The 23,992-nt window shown below is 45.2% G+C and overlaps 1 protein-coding gene across 2 annotated transcripts; it reads right to left on the reverse strand.

The window, feature by feature from the left end:
- Positions 1-394: 394 nt before the first annotated feature.
- Positions 395-20,246, reverse strand: LOC134391228 (deoxyribonuclease gamma-like). 2 transcript variants are annotated; one of them, XM_063115245.1, is made up of 8 exons: positions 20,109-20,246; positions 13,672-13,760; positions 9,433-9,522; positions 8,861-8,973; positions 6,289-6,401; positions 3,448-3,605; positions 781-877; positions 395-511 (listed from the first exon to the last, which is right to left on the reverse strand). In XM_063115245.1, the coding sequence occupies exons 1-8, from the start codon at positions 20,244-20,246 to the stop codon at positions 395-397; spliced, it is 915 nt and encodes a 304-aa protein (XP_062971315.1). The 2 variants fall into 2 exon arrangements, with proteins under 2 accessions (XP_062971315.1, XP_062971316.1); XM_063115246.1 differs by lacking the exon at positions 9,433-9,522.
- Between the last annotated feature and the right edge of the window lie 3,746 nt (positions 20,247-23,992).

Raw genomic sequence — 23,992 nt, forward strand, 5'->3', positions numbered from 1 at the left:
GGTGCAGACGGGGGCTTGGAGTTTCTGGTCATTTCCCATGGAACAGGATCCCCTCGTGAGGACTGAAAGGCGAGGTTCGTCCTCTGCCTGCGGCCTCTGGCAAGGCAGAGTGGAGCAGGGCCAGTGACAGCGGATGGGGTCCAGATCTGGGCATGAAGACCAACCTCAAGGACTGCAAAGCCCCTGTTTCCTCTGGGACAGTTGACGGGAGGTATAAGCCCAATGGGGATATAGAAGACTCGCCTCCAAATTGGGCTCTGGTCAGAATAAATCCAAGGTGAAAAATAGAAACAATTGGACCAGTCTTGTTTCCCAAGAGCAGAGAGCAGTTTATTCCATGGTAAAGTTGTTTTATTTAGAGAAAGGAAACGGTTAATAAAACAGCGCCTAGTGTCTAGGAGCGGTTGGCCTTTGTTTTCCTCTTTGGAATGACAGACCTTCTTCTGTTGGTGAGAGCTCGTGAAGACCGTAGCTGAAATTCCACTGGAAAGTGGTCACTGACCGCCAGGGCCTGTAAGGAGAAAAGAGGTAGATTTGGGCATTGGTGATGCCCGGGAGATGCTCTCATGGTAGTGATGAGCAAGTTCAGGAACACGGAGCGAAGACGGAATCCCCCAAGTCACCCAACAGACCAGCACTGCTGAGCGTCGTCCCCGGACCCACTCAATGAAAAAGTCACAGCATCACAGACATTGAGAGCGAAGATCCAAAGCCCAAAAGTGTGTCTCTAGGGTGACACCAACCCATCTCCAGGACAAAAAGACAAGATGGCAGTCTTACCTCCTCTTCAGTCAACTCATAAGCCTTCTGGAAGTTAAAGGTGCTGTTTGATCTGGGAACAACAGAGCGGACGATCTCTTGTCCTCTAAGCACAATCCTGGAGCGAGGGGAGGGAAGACATTGGTGTTAATGTACCCGTTAATTTCCGGGATCAAAGCAAGGTCTGTGTTTGCAGTAGCTCGTGACCCTAGAGGACACTGCCTACAATAGAACCACTCCCTGCATTGGCTCTGTGGGCACCAGCACTGTGACTCCCAGTGTGGGCAGGTGTCCCTGGTGGTGTAAGAGAAGATTTTATATGACACGTGCACACTACACCATCCAACAATGACCCTCACACTGAGAATGCTGTTCCCTTTTCTATTGTTTTTCACGTTTCCTGGTTGATGATGGAGAACTTCTCAGGTGGCTGCTGCTTGTCATTAATACCTCCCTAAGCACCCATTTCACAAGACAGAGCAGCCGCCTGTTCCACGTGTTCATCAGGCAAGAGAACTGAGGCAGAATTTACATTGTACAGTTTCCACTGGGCTTATTTTCCCAGTTATTTTTGATTTAGGGCAAATGCTTTTATGTCTTACTCACCTCAGTATGATAGAGTTTCCTTTAAAAATTGACTTATTTTAGTAAGAAATTACTGGGTTTAAAGAAAAACAGAGAGAAAAAGCCCAGAGCAGGTGCTTTGCAGTGATGGGGAAAAGTGGGAATGTGGTGTCACATGAGTTTTGACAGGATGGACTCTAGTGGATGCCACGTGGGGTGATGCAGGTGGGGTCTGCATGGTCCCCTTCACTGTCTGAGGAATGGCAAGGTGAGTCACACTGTCACCTCATGCCTATCCGAGGAGCTTTCCCCGACTCTGGCCGGCGGTTTTGGTTTCTGGGTTTGCTAGCACCACCACTGGGGCTAACTTTCAACTCTACCCAAGTGTAAACTCTTCACATTAGGTTGGAGATTTGTTAAGGCCATTCTTAACACCCAGAGGACCAGGAACTGCATATTAGGGGCTCTTCTGTTCTGACTTCTAGGGACGCACACGGGCCGGTCAGCTGTCACGTCATCTTTCCAGCTGCTCCTGGGCTCCGGCCAGGTCTCGGGCATCGCTGCATGTCCAGCAGCGCTCGGCTCGTGGGAGGCGTTCGGTAAATATTTGAACGAAGAACCAAGAGTGGAATTGAGAACACCTTGTCTAATTCCATTTCTTTAACATCATTTTTATGGCTTTTAAAAAAACACAAATATTATACATGTTCTTATAAAATACAGAAAATTCCAAGCATCAAAATAAGATGTTAGTCTTCATAAAATCACATGGAATCCCATCATCCTTTGGCCGACAGGTTTGTAAGGTCAGTGTGTTTTTATAAACATCTTTTTGTAACGTGTTCTTCCACCCCCCCATCTATAGTGGACACCTTTCCTTATGCTTAAATTAACTCCTACTGAGTCATGATTTCGATCACCGCCCTCTGACTTGCCAGGGGAGAGGAACGGGGCTGCAGAAGAGACTTGACCTGCCCCAGGTCACGCAACTGTTAGGTGTGAGCGAGTGAGGGACCGTCTCCCCAGCTCTGCTGGATGCCCTTCAATTCGGGTGGGTGGGCACAGCCTGGGTGCTCAGTCTCCTGAAACTTCCCCCGTGGGTTTCCACGGGGGAGAGCTGCAGGGATGACTTCTGCAAAGGAGACACCAACCCCGAAAGCTCCCAGAGGAACCAAGGAGGTTTAGGGATGGAAGTGAAAGCAGGCCTCAAACCTGACTCGTGAGAGCGACTAGCTGTTCTCTCGCCGATGGCACCTCATGCTTCTCGGGGCCAGCTGTGCTCTGGGAACATTGGCCACCCATGGGACCGGGCTCCTCGGGGTTTCCCTGCCTGTGGTCTCTGCTATGGAGATCACCAGCGTTCACAGGCTCTCCCACCTGCTTCCAGATTGAAGGAGCAAAAGCGAAAGCTGCTTGAACATCCCCAAAGAGACTTTAAAAGGGCAAGGGAATGTCATTTTTTAAATGTATGTATTTGCATTAGGAATGATTAGCAAAAGCTTTAAAAGTGTACATGTCCTTTTGCTAACTCATCTCAGTTTGGGGGATTTACAATGAGGAAATCAGCAACATATGAGCAAGATGTGTGTATAGGATGCTCATTTCAGCAGTGTTGATAACAGCAAGCCCTCGGTAGTAACATATCACCCAATGCAGGGTGAAGCAGTTGTGGTACATCTTTGTGTTGGAATAATGAACAGCCAATGACCGTAGTGAGCTCTGATCACAGGGCTGGCCCTGTGCTAGCGGCTGCACATGTGTCACTTCATGTGATCCTCATCCTATCTCCACAATGGAGCACTGCATCAATCTGATTTACAGGGGAGGATATGAAGGCACAGAGAACCTACATCTCTTGCTCATAGACATATTAAGTGGTAGAAGCCGGACCTGAAACCAGGCCTGTCTGACACCAAAACCACTGCTTGCCACTGCTCAGTTCCGGTGCCCAGGGCTACTGCACAGGGTCCTGCAGTTCACACACTACACAAGGTACCAGGTGTAGGGGCCTGAAATCCAATGGACTCATCTCCAAGCCCTGTGCTCCCTCTGCCCAGAGGGCCTGCCTTTTCTAGTGCACACCAAGCACTGCGTGGGCCAGAGCCTCCTGCACATGCCTCCTACCTGTCATATGCACAGCTGGTGTTCTTCTTGACGGTAGTGTCCTCCTTGTCCCCAATCAGCCAAACAAAGCTGGGGTCGGTCCTCAGGCGGATGTTCTTCCAGGCCTTCTTGGGGACGTAGCTGCAACCAGCATTGAAGTCGCCCATGAAAATGAAATTCTGAAAGACACAATTTGGAATCGTCACCTGCTGGTCACCTGGTAGACATTGTCACAGAATGCTTTATCTGGGTCTGCTAGCAATGATTCCTCTTCCCACGCCAAGTAAGCAAAAGAGTCTGCTGTAGGCTGAACTGTGTTTTCCTGAAATTCGTATGTTGAAGTCCTCACCCCAACACCTTAGGATCTGGCTGTATTTGCAGATAGGGTCTTTAAAGCAGTAATTAAGGTGAAATGAGGTCATCTGGGAGAGCCCTAACCTGATATGACTGGTGTCCTTATAAAAAGGGGAGATGAAGACACAGAGAGGCACAGAGGGAAGAACATGTAAAGTCACTGGAAGAAGATGACTATTTACAAGCCGAGGACAGAGGCCACCAAAAGAAACCAATGCTGCTGACCACCTTGATCTTGGACTTCTAACCTCTGTAACTGTGAGGAAATAACATTCCATTGTGTAAAACTCCTAGTCTTTGGTACTTTGTTATGTCAGCCCTTGCAAATTAATAAATGATCCTTCTTAATTTCTTTTTGCTTTTAAAAGTAGAGTCCACAGTATATAATTGAGGCACAGTGCTGATGAGCGCGTGATAGGTGAGTATGTACAGGGGAGAGTGGTCTTAGTGGGAAGGGGGGTGTTTGCTCTTCTCCGTCACCAGGTCTCTGTAATTCAGCGTGCAGTGTCAGGTGGGATCAAAGAATCCAGCTAATAGATTCCCTCACATCTTCTGTCTCTAGCTCAAACCACCATAGGGTATAAATATGAATGAATCAACATCTTTCCTTCCAACTGGGAAAACTGAACTTGGGGGTGGACTGACAGCGTTGGCACCGCTCTTTACCTCCTATTATTTTGAAGTTGGAAACTTATTCCTGTTGAAATTCAATCTATTGAGGAAAGGGTAGGAGTTTTGGGGGAAGGGGGCCATAGAGTGAGCTGTTCACACCAACCCCGGGCCATCAGCGGAAATTTTCTCTTGGAGGTATTTTTCCCTGCGGGGATCTTGGAAAAGAATTTTAACATTCCACAAAACAGAGGAAGTTTCAGATTTCCCTGTCTGAGCTATTGTTTAGATCCGTTGCTGACTTCACAGTTTTCTTCATCTTGACCTTGGTGATCCCTGAGATTAATCGGCACTGTGGAGGACAGGATGTCATGCTAACCTCAGTGATCATAAGCTTCTACTCCTATGGGCATGACTTGCTCAGCATTCAATATGTGTCAGCCCCAGTACAAAGTGTTTTATAATGTTTAATTTACATCTCACAGCAATAAACACTAGCAGGTAGAAGGTACTGCTAACTCCTGTAGAAGCAGGATAGAGGGATTAAGTGACCTGCTCTAGGCCACACGACTGGGAGGTTCAAGGGGAGAAGTCAACATTGAACCTCGTCTGTCTAACGGGAGGCGCCTCATCACGAGAGTGTCCCTTCTTGTTCACTTTTGGACCACCGATGCCTCCACAGCCTGACGCTCAGCAGATGCTCAATACATTCTTTTTGAATGAATGAATGATTTTGTAATTCTTGGAATGAAGGGATGAGTCTTTCTCTTGCCCTGCTGTTTACAAATAAGCAACAAAATACACCCCCTGTCTTCTCCATGCCCCAGCTCTGGCCAGCTGCGTCCACATTTACTTGACTCATTTTGCACGTTGAGCAGAGGAACTGAGGAGGAGGAAGGTGACTCACGGGAGTCACATCTCGAAAGCAGAAAGGAGGAATGTGGAAGAAGAGCCTTAGGAGAACGTCCCTATTTGACCAGAGCTTTCACAGCCCCTCACGGCCACAAGTGGTCACACCCTTGTCTTCCAGATGAGGCAGTAATTGAGGCCTAGAGGGTGGCAGGTGTATTCCTGCTTCTGTGACAACAGACCCCAGGGCTCCTTGGGAAACCACCCCTCCCTCTCTCACCTCTGTCCATGGGGTTGGGGTGGAGTTGGCACAGGTTTAGCCAATCAGAGCATCTCAGCGCTCATCACAGTGATTGGTTCACTGATGGACATGTGACCCAGTCAGAGCCAATGAGACTCAATCCTAGGGCATTTGTTGCATTGTGGGAAAGGAAACTTGTCAGTTGGTCTGGAGCCATCTTGCCATCCTCAGAGTAGAGCTGACCTGAGAATGGAGCCCACCCGGAGGAAAGGGCTGAAGAGACACACCAAGCCCTCAGTACCATGTCTGAGCTTGGATCCAACATATCCGACATACCCCTGGACATTTCAGTTACATGAGCCAAGAAACTGCTCCTCCTTTTCATGAGCCATGTTAAGATTCTGCCACTTGCCCCCAAAACACTCCCGGTCTCGCTCTGCCTCACTCTTCTTGACTGTAAAGTAGGAATGACAAAAGGAGCTGCCTCGTGGGATTATTGGGAGGATTAAATAAACTCCTCCCTGTCAGGCCCCAGCACAGTGCCTGCACCAGCTCCTCTCTTGGTGCGTGTCGGCACCCACTATCCGTGGAGCAGCGTGTGAATTCCCAAGGCCAGAGTGGACGGTCCCCAGGCAGATTTAGCAACGAAGATATTTAGGGTGGAGGAAAGGTCTAAACAGAAGCTGTGAAGTCATGGTGGCCTGTGTGTGTCCTGTCCCCCTTACCCTCCCTACAGAGTTACTCATCCCACTCAAGGACCAGATCCTGTCCCTGCTGGATGGGAAATCGACCAACTCAGAGGTCAGTACCTCCACCTTCCACCGGCTTTTCACATCCATGTAGACATCAGCAAGCTCGTCGATCTCTTTAACAGATGTCTCAGGGGTGGTGTGCAGGGGGACAATCACGAAGTCCTTGACAGCTGTGGAACAGGAAAGAGGCAGAAGTCACACACTTCCCCTGTCAATGTCCCATGAAAGCTGTTAAAGGAGACAAGCAGGAAGCTCTGACTGCACCGTGTTGGTCCCCGTCGCCCAGAGGCTTCAGCCAGTGGCTTTGGTTACAATGACCTCAGGGTCTGAGGTGCTTCCTTTTAGTTCTTGACGTGCTCTTTTCTCCCACTGACCCTTCACAATGAAGAGGAAGCTCATAGACAGCGTTCCTTGCTGGTTATCTGGGAAGGTTTATTTTCTCTTTTTTCCTGGGGTACTTTTTTCTTCTTATTTTTCATTGACTAATAAAATTGTATATATTTATGATTGGATTTTCTATTTTTAAAAATAATGAGCTAGTTTGGCTTTTGTACAAATGGGAAAAAAATTTTTCTAATTGAAAAAAAAGTGAGGCTTGTCAGTTTATACTCCTTTTGTAATTAGAAATTAAAGCCTCCCAAAAGTTATTTTAAAAATAAAATGGTCTTTTGTGAAGTGTCTGAAATCCTCATCCCCCTACTGGGACACTGAGAGAGCCTGACAGAGGCCATGTGCAGGAGCCTCAGGAGCTGGGGCCTGGCCCACCTGCTCACAGCAGCTGTTGCCTTCTGAGCACGTCCTCCTGGGAGTCCCCCTCATGCTCTCCCTGGATCCCCACTCCTGCCTCAGGCTCCTCGGGCTCCACTTCACTCCCCACAGCCTCTGGTCCCCCTAAACGCTCCCCTTCTTTCTCACCTCTGAGCCTTTGTGCTCACTGTGCCCTCTGCCCAGAATGCTCTTCCCTTGGCCCTCTGTATGGTAGGTCCTCAAGTCACAGACAATGTCACCTCTGAGGGGCCACCCCTGGCCCCACCATCTAAGGTGGCTCCCGCTCTGCTAAGCAGTACACCTGCTTATTACTTCATTCACGCTCTGAAATCACTTCTTAGATTCTTTGTTTGGCTCACGAGATCATGTGTTCCATGAGGCCAGGGTTATCTGTCTAGTTCACCCTTGTGGCTCTAGAATCTAGCACAGTGCCTGGCACAGGGGAGGTGCTCAGAAATGTTTATTGACTGAATACATGAATGAAAGAATGGATAAATGAATGAATGAGAGAAAGAAAAGGTAGACAAATAACAAACTCCTTCATCTTTAATCCCAGACCGAGGGGATACAGGAGGTTTCCCTGTACAAGAGAGAAAAGTGCCAGCAGGCAGTGCCATCCAGGGGAGGAAGTGAAGGGGGGATGGGGAGACACTCAGGACAAATGGATTTTTTTTGCAGTTCACAAAGGCTCAGGGCTCTCTTTGAGAAGAAATAATTATTTTGGGGGGGAGCTCTCTGGACACTGCCCTGGTCAGCCAAACATCAGTCATGTGCATGACAAAGATCATTGCATGTGCTCTCTGAAGGACATTTCATGTCATCAGTAGCCCCCTCCTCCTCCTCTTTTTCCACTTGTAATTTCTCCACCACTCTTTCATGTTTGTTTTCCTGAAGTATCTGTCCCTGAGCTAATGACTTCAGGGCACCAATAGTCAACCTGATAGTTCAGGATGTTTATATTGGTGTTGTATAAATGTAGACGTACATACTTATAGCTCTGCACATATTTTTCTGGTCCGTATTTGTTTCCATTACTGCATAACGTCCCAAGGGCAAATACCTTCTCTGCCTTGTCTGGTGCTCTAAACAGAGCCTGGCACGTAGTAGGGACTGAAAAATACTTGATTCTACGCAGCTGAAATCTGCAAACCAAATTTAATTCTTGACTTTCCACTGAAAGTGGAAAGTTGTTACTTAGTGGTTTGGAGCAAGGGCCCCAAGATGGTGGCTTTGGTGACAACTCGGGTTGTCTACTTCAGTAGCAGGTGACTTGGACAAGAGATTTCATCTTTTTCAATCTCAGCTTCCTCATATGTAGAGGGAAGGTAGCCCTAGTCCCTACCTCATAGCGTTGTTGCCAGGATTACAGGAGGCTGGCACTTAGGGTACTATTGTTGTTGTTAGAGTGCAGGTGCCCTCCGTGTGGATTTCCTCTCTCCCCCCGGCTGTGGAGGACACCGCTGTGTAGTGACTGGAGGGAGAGTGAGACTCTAGGCTGGGGGTTCATCTTTGGTGGCCATCACTTGGGACTCTTACAAATGAAGGAATAGTTGACTTGACAAGAACCAAGGAATTCTGGTAAATAATTTCCACAAGACTGTGTTCTAAAAAGAGTGGGGTTATCATTGATTCCAGACTTGTTAGGTCTTGAGTCATGGCATTTGAGAAGCAAGCCTGGTGCCATCAAAGTAAACTACATCCTCTAACGCAGGTATTAGAAGAAGCAATGCCTTGTCAGCTCAAGCTTAATGCCTCCCTAAACGTGCTGCAGGAACCCTGGGAGGGCAGCTCATGCTCAGGGCTGCTCCTCACTAATGGGATCCCAGAGAAGTTGCGGACCAGAAGGGCAAGTGGATCTCACCAGTGGAGGGTGACTGGAACCAGACTACGAAGGGCTCCCTGGAAAACACATCTGCATCTCCATCCTGATCATCATGGTAGAGGTAGTTTTTCTTCACGGACACCTGCTTTTCCCTAAAAGGAAAAAAAGGAAGTCTTGGAAGGGATCTTCTTCCTAAGAACAATGCTCAGTCATCTCTTCTCAACAGTCAAGAATCTTTGGGAGCTAAATTTTCAGACTTAAAACAAATTACTAGTAGGAAGAAGAGAAGAGTATGAAGTTCAGGAGTCAGTCCTGCTGGGCAACTCAGGTTTCCAGCCCTGAGCCAGGACGTGACTATGAGGAACACAGAACTCCTGACCCAGGCAGCATGGAGCCAACCACAAATTCGGTGTCAGGAGGCTGCGCATGGTTTTTTGTTTAAAAAGTTAGTACTTCTCATGTGCCCCAGTTTTGACAGCAATTATTCTGATCAACACTAGAACTGGTTATAGATCAGAATCTGGTTTTGAAGAAAAGATACACATTTGGATTCAATTCACAGTCATAATTTATTAGTGGACCATGTTGCAGGGAGCAGAGATCATACTTACTTGTAGAGAAAGGCGTACTGTTCTTTATATGTGTTTCTTCCGAGTCGAGAGCTAATCAAATAGGTGTATGTTATGCCTCTCCTTGAATTTCTAGAAAACATAAAGATCTCACATTTTGTCTTAAAGAATAACCAACATTCTAATGCATAGGTTCCTCTCTCTTCAATCTGCTTCTGGACACCCAGTGTTGTCATGCAGAAGGATAACTGCTCATCATAGCCTTTGAGTCCAGTAAGAAGGACCACCATTGACTGGAATGTGAATCTGCCAGTCTCTTCACAGCCATTACTTCTTTTCTTGCCTTATGAGGTGAGCACTACTGCTGCCCTTTTTTGTAGTTGGCAAGTGTAAAGCTGGGGTTTCATCCCAGATCTGACTCAGACAAAAACCTACTTGCTTTTGCCTGCACCCATGGAGACCATTAAGACTGCAGGAGGTTCAGGCCAGGAGGATCCCCAAACCCCCTCTGGCCCATGGCTGAGGCTGCAACTCATCCTTCCTGGAGGAGTAAACCTTATCAGTCACCTCCTCTGTGCGCCTTTCCTCAGCGTTTATCATACACAGGATCTTCAAAAAGTACACGAAAAATGCATATTATGAAAAAACTGCATGGATTGCAAAATATTTTGCACCAAAATGCACTTGTACTGACTTGTTTTAAAATATCTGTACAGAATCTAGTTTCAGGAAGTAAGAAGGTTAAAACCGTATTTTGAAAAAAATCCCCTATCAGGACAACATGGATTCTATTAAAACTGAAGGAAGAATAAATGTCTAATTGATGGTGAAGCCTGGGTGAAAAAATGGTGATGTCATTGATGCCTTATAAAAAGTTTATGGGGACAATGCCCCAGAGAAGTCAGCTGTATAAAATGGATACCTCTGGGCTGGCTGGTTAGCTCAGTTGGTTACAAGGTGGTGCTGATAACACCAAGGTCCAGGGTTCAATTTCTGCACCAGCTGGCCTTCAAAAAAATAATAAAAATAATTATTATAATAATTTTTTTTTAATTTAAAAAATTTTAAATGGATAACTCATTTTAAGATGGGACAAGATAGATGATGCCCACAGTGGCAGACTAACCACATCCATTTGAGAACAAATAATTAGTCTTGTTCATGCCTCCTATGGGTTGAATGTGTCTCCCAAATGTTTAAATGCTGAAGGTTTGATCTCCATTGTAGCAGTGTTAAGAGAGTGGGAAATCTTTTTATGGTAATTGAAACGTGAGGCTTTTAAGAGGTGATTGGATTGTGAGGACTGTGTCCTTTGTGAATGGTTTAATCCATTGATGGTTTAATGGGTGCTACTAGGCATGGTTCTGATGGCTTTACAAGAAAAGCAAGTGAGGAGGTTAGCTCTCTTGCTCAGTCCATTGTCACCACATGATAACCTGGTCACCAAGGGACAGTATAGAGTTCCCACCAAGAAGAAAGCCCTCACCAAGTGTGCGCCCTGGACTATGGACTTCCAAGCCTCTAAAACTGTAAGAAATAAATTTGATGTCATTATAAATTACCCAGTTTCAGGTATTCTGTTAAAAGCAACAGAAATGGACTAATACAATGCCCTAACTGAAGGATGATTATGGATGATTAACAGCTGAAACAATAACCAACACCATAGACATCTTAATTGGTTCAGCTTACACAATTCTGACTGAAAATTTTAAATTGAGCAAACTTTCCACTTGATGGGTGCAAAACTTTTGCACTCTGATCAGCTAAAGACAAGAGCAGAGATTTCAATAGAAATTTTCAACAAATAGGATCAAGATCCTGCAGCACTTCTTCAAAGGATTTTAATAGGAGATGAAATGTGGCTCTATCAGTACAATCCTGAAGAAAATGCACAACCAAAGCCCTGGCTACCAAGAGGAGGAACAGGTCTAGTTAGTGCAAAAGTGGCCTGTTCTAGAGCAAAGATCATGACAACAGTTTTTTTGGAATGCTAAAGCATTTTGTTTGTAGACTTTCTGGAGGGGCAAAGACTGATAACATCTGCTTATTATGAGATTGCTTTGAGAAAGTTAGCCAAAGCTTTAGCAGAAAAATTCCCAGGGAACATTTCACCAGAGAGTCCTTCTCCAGCATGGCAATGCCCCTGCTCATTCCTCTCATCAAACAAGGGCAATTTTATGAGAGTTTCAATGGGAAATCATTAGGCACCATTTTACAGTCCTGATTTAGCTCTTTCTGATGTCTTTTTGTTTCCTAATATTAAAAAAAATCTTTAAACAACACCCATTTTTCCTCGATTAATAATGTGAAAAAGACTGCATTGGAACAGTTCTATTTCCAGGACCTTCAGTTCTTCAGGGATGGACTAAGTGGCTGGTATCACAGCTTAGAAAAATGTCCTAAAGTTCATAGAGCTATGTTGAGATATCAAGTATATTCTTTACTTTTATCTTTTAGTTCCATTTTTCTACGAACTTTTTGAAGTTCCTTTGTACAGTAACTTTCTCTCCTCTGAAAACTCCCAGACATTTACTCAGAAGTCCTGGGACTATGATTTCAAATCATTATTGTTCATATCCTGGGAGCTGGGGGTACAGCCCCGAAGTTCCATTGACTATACCCCCCACCTACACCAGAGAAACAAGACTCTCTCTGGGTTTGCCAAAACTGCTGTTACCACCATTATGGGAAGACCTTGACACAGTTTCATCCCATCTGCCCACAATAAAATCTAGGGCATGTCTAAAATTGCAGCATATTCTCAGTTTTAAGCAGAGAGGGCATTTGGGGGCAACTTGGACCCTACAGAAATTCCTGGGACTTCAAATGCATCTTCTAAGACAGACCTGGCCACTGGAGCTGCACAAGTGTGGACAGTGGATTCTGCTGGGTTTCCATTTTGGGGAGGCTGTCCCTGTTCTGAATCTAGTCTGCCAAGTCCTGGGTTGGCAAACTGCTTGTGATGACTCAGCTGTGAGGTGACTAAGGCCCCTCCTGGCTTACAGGGGATAAGGGACAAACAGGCTTGGCTCTGCCTGAGTCCTTGGCACAGCTAGGCAGGTTGGAAGTGCCGAGACCACTGGTGAAGGAGACACTCACACAGATTGACTGTGGGGAAAAGCCTGGGGCCTTCCTGTGCCCTCAGTCCCCCACACTCCTGCAAACTGACTGGGGCCACTCCAAGGAAGGCTGAGGGAGCTCTGAAGAGAGCACTGGCTTTGGAGTCAGACCTGATCTAGGTCCAAAGGTGGGCTTGGCCATTTAGTGGCTGGATGACCTTGGGTAGGTCCCTCCTCCCTGTGCCTCAGTTCCCACAGCCATCAGAGAAGCAGATAGTCCCTAAACTGCAGGTGTTATGGGGAATAAATGAAATAGCATATGTGAGATTGATTAACAGGATGCCTGGCCTGTAGCTAGGGTATCAATGGTAGCTGTTACATGTGGCCCCCTGGACAATCAATCACCTGTCATTACAATTCCCTTGCTTTTACTGGCTATAGAGACTGCCAGTACCTATTGACCATGGCTACATGCCAGGCACTGTTCAACCACTTCCATGCATGATTTGATTATCATGACCTTCCAGGAAGATGGGTTCTATCATTAGCCCCATGTTACACATGGGTACAATGAGGCACACTGTAGTAAGTACACAGTATTAAGATAAAAAGCAAATGCCCCTCATTCCTTCACCGTGTCTGGCCCACATGTCTCTCCAATCACACCCCCAGGTGATACCACTATTAACAGTTTACAGCACATCTTCCAGTATTCCTTCTGTGCTCATCCAAATACAGACACTGCCTTGTGCACATGGAATGTAATGTGATGGGCTACTCTACCCACAATTCTGAACTTGCTGATTTCAATATACTGCAGCCCTCTTTCCACATTCTGTGGAAGCAGGGTTTAGCAGTGGTGTAGTGCTCCAGTGTGTGGGCATACTACACTCTCACTGCCCCTTTCTTCCATTGTCAGCATTCAACCTTTTCTCTGTAACAGCATTTCTTAGCTCAGCCTCTTATCCATTGCTTTCATTTCTCTCTCTGTACTGACTCCCCACCTGTTTCCTCTATTTCACTTTATTGTGTTAAAAGCAGCTGGTGGACAGTTCCCAGCGCTGTGGCTGACAGAGTTGAAGGCCTGGGCAGTGCTGGCCATGGGACCTGATGGTCAGAGTAAGTGCTGGCGCTCACACTACTTTCAGCTCGTAGGGCTTTTCAGGCGCCCTTGCTCTTGACCTTGAGCCATATAAGGCCCACCCGTCCCCTTCTTTACCCATTCAGCCTCTCCATCAGTGTGGGGCAGATTGTGTTCTGGCTGTCCTTGATTTCCATCAGCAATATGAGGTCACAGCGTTTGATGACCTGCAGAGAAAGAATTACCAGGTGTATGAGATCATTTACTACAAATAATAAAACCTTTTATTGGACACTTGCTATGTTTTAAGGATTTCATTGAGTGCTTGTTACAATAATTCAATTTTTTCTTTGATCTAAATGAAGGATTCCCTGAGGTAGATGCTTTTACGACGTCCATTTTACAGGTTAGGAGGCTGAGCCTTGGGGAAAGTGGAGTAAATCACCCTATCTCCCAGTTGGAAAGAGGTCGAGGCAGAACGTGAACCCAGGCAATCCAAGTCCAGAGCCTATGATCATGACACCCCACATAACCTACCTCTTGGCTTTGCTTGAATAATTACAATAATCATAATAAATATTTATTAATCCCTAGTAAGTAAAGGTGCTAGGCTGGATATTGCAGAAATAAAAAGGTACAATTATAATGATAATAATTACAAGAGCTAATATTTATTGCAAACCTACTGTGAGCCTTGAAGCAATCCTATAGGATGAATATGATTATTTGCCCATTAAACATAGGCAAAAACCAAGCTCAGAATGGTTGAGTTACTAGCTTAAAGTCACACAGCCAGTGTAGGTGGTAGAGTCAGAATTTGAATTCAGGTCTATGTGACTACAAAGCCCACCGTGCTAAACTGTGAAAATACACTTGCTGTTCTCAAAGACTCATACTCCAGGAAGAGAGACAAATGGAAACAAGTAGCTATAATAAGGGCCTAATAAAATTTATGCTAAATGAAAGTGCCAAGCCATGGAAGTGTTGAGAACTAATTAATTACTTCTGTGGAGAGGATCAGGAAAGGTTGTTAGGAAGCGGTGACATTTGAACAGCCCTAAAAGGTGAGAAGAAGCTCCCTGGGAAAGGAACACAAAAGAGACTCCTTCAGTGTGAGTAACAGCCCAGAGCCCAGGGTGCAGAGCAAGACCACACCTCTTGGTGACCACAGGGGCCCTTCTGTGTATGGGATCCTGGGGGGCTCAATGCTACAGGATTTGTTGGTCGAGGCTAATTAGGTCCTCTCACCCAGCCAGCAAAAACATGGAGCAGGAGGATTATGCCCCTGGCCCTCTATGTCCAGAGCACATGATCCAGTTCTGTCTCCAGAAGAGTGGAGTGGGGAGACATACCAGAACTCACTGTCCATGTGCCTTTAAGAAGCTGCTCTCGTCTGGAGATCCACCTGTGTGTGACTGAGGAGTAGGAGTATGTCCAGAGTCTGGATCCTTTCACTGACAACCTTGAAATCCAGCTGGGTTCAACCGGGGAGCTGGGTGCCACTGGCCAAGCCAGCCTGCTAATTTAGTCACTCCTGACTGCCAGAGCTTTCTGGAAGGCACTTTAGAATGTATGTACCCTTTGATGCATTTTCCCACTTTGAAGAATGTCTTCCATTGTAAGCACCTCAGTTTCCTCATCCATAAAGTGGGATGGTAACAGTCAATCCCTCACAGGGTTGCTGGAGGATTAAGTGGGTACTTAGACCAGTGTCAACTATGCAGGAGACAGGTAGTAAATCATCATTATTACTTGTACAGATCTAAGAGTAAGATGCAATTGCAAGAAAAAAACTGGAAACGATCTAAGTATCCACAAATAGGAAAGTATTCAATGAAGAATGTTGCAAACATGGGATAGGGCATTCTACAGCATTACAAGTCATGTTTTAAAGAATATTGACATAATGGGAAATATTTCTAATGTAAAAGCAGAATACGAGACTGATGATATATGGTGGTGAACAGGCTGAAATAGACGCAGACTCGTGTGTATTTCTGTGTAGAAAAATGCCTGTGAGAAAAGTGCCCAGATGCCAACAACAGTTACCTTTAAGTGACAGGAGAATGCGTGAATTTTTTCCTTCTTTATATGTTTATATATTTGCAGTATAGTCCATAAACTATTTTCAATTTATTAAAACTATTTTATTATTTGTAATTTTTAAAAATTATACTCTTGTAATTTTTAAAAATCAAAGTATTAAAAAGACCTGCTTGAGAGGAAGAAATTGTGGGGAGGAAGTGATGGGCAAAGTTGATTAGGACATGACAAGTTCTGTTATAACTTATCTGATGTAAGTTAAGTGAGTTGTCTTGTACAAGGGAGCTTCAAAACGCTTGTGGAAAAGCAGAATTAAAAGATACCATGAATCTTTCCATGAACTTCTGAAGTACTCTCGTATAACGTGCCTAATATGGTGCCTGGCACATAGTGAGGGCTGAGAAGAGGTAGGTCTTATCACTGACTGACTGTGTGTTCATGATCATGCTTGGAGCCGGTTCCCTTCCATGCCCATTGTATAGCTGGGGACTCTGCAGCTCGGTGGGGTTTAGTCATTTGAACAGTGAGTGAATAGGGGGTGTAGGGACCTCTACACCGCAGAGCTCCTTCTTGACCACTGCACTCATCAACCGAGGAAACCAGCACGTCTTTGTGACTGTTCCTCCTCAATGACCAAGGTCCCTTTTTTGGGTGTGACCCATCTGTGCAAGACAGATACGGACCATGGTTCAGGCTGGCTTTTCCTAATAGAGGGTTCGGCCTCCAGATTTCCTGTTTACAACTTTTCTTGTGGAACAGCACTTCTGAGCCCTGCATCTCTAGCAGTTAGTGATTTCTACTTCCCTTGGGCAGATTCTCCTGGGAATATTTCCTGTAGATGAGAATACGCACTGCAATGGGCAATGGCTCAAGATCCCATGACCAGAATTCTGCTGGGATGGAGCCTATAACTTTAACCAGTTGGCCTTCATCCATCTGTCCATCCATCCTCCCACCCATCTGTCCATCCATTTGCTCTCCCATTGAACAAAATTTTATCATGGGCCTACTGTGTGCCAGACAACATGCTAGGTCTTGCTTTATTCAATCTTCATCTGCAGCTCCTGGCTCAGCATCTGGCATGAGTGACAGACAGGGGGAGGGAGCGAGGGAGGACCACACTGGAACCAGCTGACCTAAATTCATGCAGATTAAATTTGTCTTCCTTTTAAATCTTTCCTATGGTATTATAAGAAAAATGGGAATATGTTTTCTATTCAATTCTTAAAAAACAATTTTGTTATAATTTTCTGATTATAAAAATGATGTTAGTATAGAAAATTTGGAAAATACAAAAAAGAGAGAGAAGACTATAACAATCACTGATGAACTATCACCACAAACTCAGGCACTTTTCTATATTGCTTATACCTTATTTACAAAATCGGCATCATAATGATTAGCCTATTGGCTTGAATTATGGACTTGAGTCATGTCTTAGGTTTGTGTCTTGATCTTGAGTAAGTCACTTTAATCTCCCTAAACCCCCAAATTTCTTATCTTTGAATTGGGACAATAACAATACCCCCCTCATGGGTCGTCACAGGGATTAAATAACATGATGAATATAAAAGGCTCAGACCAGTGTCTGGTGCAGAGCAGGTCCTCAGCAAACAGTGACTTTATCATACGGTTTTGGTATCTTACATTTTTTTTAGCCTAACAGTATGTCGTGAGCATTTTTCCCACTGTCATTAAATATTCAGTTTTTAAATCCATCCTTCTTTTTTTTTGTAAAGATGTTTTTGTTTTTGTTTTTGGCAGCTGGCTGGTACAAAGATCTGAACCCTTGACCTTGGTTTTATAATACTACGTTCTAACCAACTGAGTTAACCAGCCTTCCCTAAATCCATTCTTGACACATGTCTTCCCTGCTTCAATTTCAGGCCAGAGGACCAGGAAAAATATATTTCCCCTGGCTCCATCTCCTCAGGAAAAGGCTCCAGGGACGAGAGCTTTGAGAAAACTCTCCTAGAACTGAGAGCTGAATCTCTGAGATTTCCCCAACTAAAGCCAAATTCCTGACTCTGTTCACAGCAGAGGAGAGGGACTTTAAGAGGCTGTGCATGGCTCATGCGGAGGAAATTTCAGCCAGGAGTTTCATGAGTGAACATGGGGAGAGAGGAAAGGGACTGTCTGGAGGGGTCTTGAAAATTCTGGAGCAGAGTGCTGCTCATGAAACCCTACTCCATGCCCCTAAACAGGGGCAGCACAGCACAGGGGAAGAGCCTGGGTCCTGGCCCTTGCTCTGCTGCTTACGTGCTCCACAGCTCTGGGCAACTTACTTCACCTCTCTGAGCCCCTGTTGCCTCATCTGCAAAATGGGTGTAATAAATCAGAGTGGTTGAGAAGCTGAACCTGGATACTGCATATTAAGGGCCCAGCATACAATAAGCACCCGTGAAAGTATATTATCCTGTGCTGCAAATGTCATGAAGAGGGAGACAACACTGCCCACATCCATCAACTGCACCCCCAGTGCCTCAGAGTGTCTGGCACATGGCCTACCTTCAGCGCATATTTGTTGTACAGACAAGCTCTGCTCTTGAAGGACACAAACTGAGGGACACACAGACAGAAGGAGACCAGCCCAGGTAGGGGTTGGCATCTGGACAACTGCCCGGGGTACGGGTGGGCAGCCCCAAGATGGACGAGGCAGGCCTTCCTCACTCTCCATCACCCCCAGAGAGGGTCAGGACGACACCAGCACGATGCTGCTGAGCTCATCCCTGAAGTGATGAACCCAGGGTGGAGGAGTGGAAAAGGCATCGCAACTTATACTGTTGGGTTATATGGTTGGGATTGATCCTGGCTGTTCTCATTTCTAGCCATGGAAACTTGGAAAAGTCACTTCACCATTCTGATCCTTATGTTGTCAGTTATAAAGTGGGGGCAATGCCACCTATGACAAAATATTATGTAGGAATATAAAATTCCTGGAGCTCAGTCCACGGGCCCTGGAAATAACACTTTTCTGAATGCCTAGCATTCTGGTTTACCTGTAAATGCTCTGTTGGGAGGCTCTGGCAGTGCTCTGGGCTGGCCTCTGTTTACAGGATGACTTTGCAGAAATGGGGAGGTAGGGAGGCCTTGACAAGGACTTTAGACATGCCTGATAGGACACAGCACCTCCGGGGAGACCCCCACAATGGAATCACCATAGAACAAAAAGACAGCCTCTTAAGATCGTGGTGCCATTTCCCAGGGTGAATAAGTGAGGAGGGGGATGGAAACTCAGTAGGTACCCAGGCCCCATGGGCCATGTATGAGGAAGTGGGAAAAGAGTTTCCTCACATGTTAGAGTTCTCCACTGAGCCATGGCATCAAGAGTCTCACAGGCTTGGCATGGCTGTCCTGGTCCAACAGTAACATCTAGACAGCCTGGGGCAAAGGGCAGGCCGACCAGGTCTGAGAGAACTCTCTGTGTAAGAACAGAGCATGCCAGCCCTCCTCTGAATCCTCTTTGCCTAATAATGACATGGACACCTGCCTTGCCACAGGCTCTACGGGGCCCTTACCTGAGTTCTCTCAACCAGCACTGGGTAGTGGAAGCCACTCTGTTCTGGAAGGAACTGGACACTGGGGGATGTGTAGGGGCTCTCCAGCTCACACAGCTGTCAGATGGGATCTGAACCCAGGGCTCCTGGCATTCCTGACACACCATGGTGCCTCTGGGTTTTCTAAGGTAACAACCACCCTGCCAGAGATCTGGGAGAGGTGTTAGTTCCCAGCATCAAAAAATAAATTAAGCCATAAGATAAAGAGAGTCAACTGACTCCAGAGAAATGTGAGCAGTGCATGTAGGCATTGGTCATATTACCCAAGGAAAGCATTATTTAAGTGGAGAGAGAGAATTGAGAGCTGGTAGAGGGTTGGTTGCTGGAGATGGGAATCATTGAGAAGGAGGGAGAAAGAAAGGAAGGAAATAAGGAAGAAAGGAAAGAGGAGAAAGGGAAAGAAAGAGAAAAAAAGAGAAAGAAAAAAGGCAAGCAAGCAAGCAGGCTGTGCTTCAGTGATGGTTACAGAGTCCAGGCTGGGCAGGCATCCTAGCCCCCTGCCCACCCAGCTGTGCAATGTTACTTCATCTTTCCTTGTTCATCATCTCTACATGGGAAATAATAATCTTTCCTCATAGGATAATGAAATGAAATCATGCATTTATAGGGCATGACACAGGCCTTCGATAAGTGGTAATAAAGATTATCATAATAGCCAACCCCTCCCTAGGACTGATTATGAGCCAGATACCATGTTGAGAGCTTTTACCTTTACTATCTCATGTGATCCTCCCAACAAGTCTGTAGGAAGGTACGGTTTTTACCCCTACTTTAAGATTGTGACAGGAGGTACAGAGAGGTGAAGTGGTTATTGTAACTGTTGCTGTTCTTATCTTTACAAAATTCCAAGCCAGCTGCTACGTTCACCCTAAGGGCTCCCTTTAGTTAAATTCCTCCTGAGTCTCTTGAAGTCTGAAGTCAGGAGAGAGGGCATAAGGGGTGTCCAGGATCCTACCACTAGGAAAGGGGGCTCACCTTCACAATGACATCCATGGCGTTCCGGTTTTCTTTCTTGCTTTCCCCAAAGGACCTCACGTTGAAGGAGCAGATCCTCAGGGTCAGGGCGCCCTGGATGGAGAGGAGGAGCAGCAGGGAGACCATGGTTTGCGCCATCCTGGTGCTCCTGTGGCTTCAGGGCTTGGAGTGCAGGATCCGGGCCACCTGCCCAGCTCTGCTGACTTATAAAGCCTGCAGACAACAGGAATTACTGGATTCCCTGTTGCTACTTTCGCTTCTCTGAGGAACTGAAGATCATGGGTTTGAATCCACAAAGAAATGAAGACACTGGGCTAACCTTATAAGAGCCCCTGTTTTTGCCACCCCAGTGATGAAACTAGCATGTCTAATTTAGGTGCTGTTCCCTGCACTCACTCATCCCGACCGGGAGCCAGCTCTGACATCTGGTTATCTCTCCTGTGGTTGTGTGCCATGTGCCTTTTCCTGACAGTTGATGAACTCAGAAGTGGCCCACCCCAGAGGGCACCTGAGGTGATGGAGCTTTCTGTTGGGGGACAATGAGGCTGGGGCAGTGGGAAATTCTGTGGGGTTTTCTCTAAACACTGGGATTTGGCAGCCAGCTGTCCCTGGACACACCCAGGCACTGACTCTCTAACCGGCCTAAGAGAGTAAATCAAGATCAAGTTTAGATTGAATTACATAATTCTTTGGACTGTTTTACTGTACATGATTTAACACACCAAATACTAACAGCATGTTGCCAGGGAGAGCAATTGCTGGTCTGCTAGAATGGGTCCATAAAGTGTCCTGGACTTTAAGGACAAATAGCCAGTTCAACCCCATGGAGAGATCCATGATTCAACTTGATATTATTTTAATGTTGGTGAGAGTTGTGTGACCCTGAAAAAGAAAGATTTTGCAAAAATTGTAGGATTTCAGCCCAAGTAAAATGACATTTAGAGATTTGGGCAGGAAGATATGAAGATCTGAAAAGCAAAAACAATGCAGAAGCCAGTCAAGTTTTATTTGCGGACTTTGTTAAGGACAATTCTGTGAAAAAGAGTAGGGAATGAAAATTACTTGAAGCCAGGATTGGGATTTCCAGACCACCCCTCTTGAAGCAACAGAGTTGTGGACATAGTAAAAGGGAAAAGAGCACATATATTGCCAGCATACATCCAGTCAGCATCTTGGCCAAGCACATCCAGGAATTCTAAGAGATATCCCCAAAAAGCACACGGAAGGAAATGATGGTTTCCTGAGCTCACGGTGAGATGAATGTCCCTGTTATCTTCAACCTCAGACCTCAGGCTTGGTTGAACCCCGATAAGAGTAGCTCTGGTTAACGGGGTGGTTAATCGTTTTCTTTGATGAGTGGGCATCTTCCAACCAGAGAAGGATTTAGAATTAAGTGTAGAAGTGTTTAAGAGACTCAGAGTCATGGTACAAATTTTTGTGTGTGTTTTAAATGGAATCTGTACATGTGTGGTATTTTATAAACTTGTAAAATATGAGAGATTTTGGCTTGCTGAATTGACAATCTTGTGACTCCAATATAAAATATACAATTGGGGGAATTGACTTAGATTTGTGACTCTAACTTGAAACCTCACTAAGTTTACGTACAGTTACAGAACATTTATAAGACCTTTGGCTTAGCAGTGTCTTGTAAGTTTCATTTATTAGACTTAGAACTATGTAGTATAAAAAAGGTGGCTTGTTGTTAGTTCACACAATTGAAGAACTTTAAAAAGGAAAATATAAAATTTTAAAAGAAGTTTGAAATGTTTGTAAATGGGTCCAAAACCCTTAAAAGTAACTATTTAAGTTTGTTGGATTTAGAGTCGCCAGATTTAGCAAATAAAAATATAGCGCAATAGATAGATTTGACTCTTAGAAAATTCAAATTTAATTGGGTGACCTGTATTTTATCTGGAAATCCTAGCAGGACTTATAAAAGGAATAAGAACTTTGGTAAGCTGAATTTAAAAGTTTGACATTTTTTAACGTAGTAGTCACCCCATCAGAGTCCTGGAAAAGTTTTTAATTTCTAGCATCAAAAATAAGCTAACCTATAGGATAAACAGGGTCAACTGTTTTTGAATTTTTAACTTTGATAATTTGAAAAATAAAGTAAACCTCTAAATAGTGGTTTCTGAATATAGAAACTGCCCTTAAGGACTAAAAAGAATTCACATGAAAAGATTGAATAGATGGCCCAATTCTGTCATTAGCACATTCATTGCATGAAATTGGACGTTTTTTAAAAACAGTGCTTGATTGTGGAAGGAAAATCCTCAGTCAATTTTAATTGAATCTACGTAGGTGCGGGTGCTGTGTTGAATGCTTTCTGTGTTTCATGTCACTCAATACTCTCCTAAGCCCTTACGATGGTTCCTGCATTTTACAGATGAGCAAACTGAGGCTTGTATCCAAAGATGCACGGCTGGGATGTGACAGAGCTGGAATTAGAATCCAGACTCTGACTCCAGTGAAGCCTTCTCAGCCACCGAACCAGGGGCTCCAAAACCTTACCATGGAACACTGCATGGTGGGAGGGCGGCTGGAGGAGAGGAGATGAAAAGAGGACTTACATTTTTTACTGTATACACTCTAGTATTGTTTGATTTTTTTAAAATATAAAACATGTACTTCTTTAGTAATTAAAGAGAAAGAAAAAGTGCTGGAAGTTTTCATTCTTTTAAGCAGGACAAACAATGCCCATGCAAACATATTTTCTGTCTTTGTGTGCAACTGAGTGAAGGGAAGCTTCCCAACCACTGCCCCCGGGGAGTCATTGATAACGTGGAGGGGTTGGACTGAACAAGGCAGTATTGGAAGGCAAAGCAGAAGCCCCCATCTCATCCTTCAGTTGGGTCCTATGGTGGGGAATTGGGAATTTTGGGTTAGTCCCTCCTGGGAGCTTAGAGCTTAGAAGGAAACACAGACACTGGCCTGACCCATGCTGACCATTTTGAGGTGTCCTTCCTTGGGATGACGTTTCCTGTTGCATGTACTCCCAAAAGCTAATCTGCAAGATGCTCCTGGAAAAAATGATAAATATGTATCACTCCTTCTTGAAGATTTATAATGCACATTAACATATTAAAGGTTCTAAAAAGTCCTGTCCAAAAAAAAAAAAAAAAAAAGCTGCTTAACTGTTGAAATATGGTGTCTAGAATTTATTGTCCATGGAACCCTTTTCTCTAGATGATTCCTTGACCATCTTGAGCAACACCTACCTTGGGAAATACTGTCCCTGATTATACAGGGATAATCAGTTCCCCTCAAGGACTCAAGCTCTTGTCCTTGTCAAAAGATTCCTGCCAGAGTCCCATGTATATCATGTGAATGGGCAGAAATGGGGATCAGAGTTCCGACATGTGGCCCCAAACATCACTGGCAGCAACAGCCATTCGTCCAGGTCCTGGTTGGACAGAATATCTTGGAATTTGAGGAATATATTGGGACAAAGGATACCTTGAAATTTGAAGAGGGCAAGATGAAGATTCCAGGAGGAGCAAAAGCATCACGGGCTGAGTCACCCAAAAGCAGCAAGAAGAAACTAGGGACCCTGGGGGAAAGTCCCCGCTACCAGCAGGGGACAAGCTGCTGTGATTTATACAGGTGTTTCCAGTGACTGATGCTGCTCTTTGTCTAGTAATGAGAGAGCTGTAGCAATAATCTTGTAAAGTATGCAAATTGCTTCATCATTACATTTCACAACCTACTTGGGGTTTGGGGCGAGGAAGGTACATTATTTAAGGTTGTGTAATGTGACAAACCTCGCCTTTGTATAGTGCTTTCCAGCTGGGGAAACAGGCTCTGGGTTTCAACCTCACATAGCATCTTCCACACAGGGCTTGCCTGGACCTCAAGAGGATCACTGTCTGAAGGTCAGG

This window comes from Cynocephalus volans, chromosome 11 (assembly GCF_027409185.1).
Source record: "Cynocephalus volans isolate mCynVol1 chromosome 11, mCynVol1.pri, whole genome shotgun sequence".
Taxonomy (NCBI): Eukaryota; Metazoa; Chordata; class Mammalia; order Dermoptera; family Cynocephalidae; genus Cynocephalus; species Cynocephalus volans.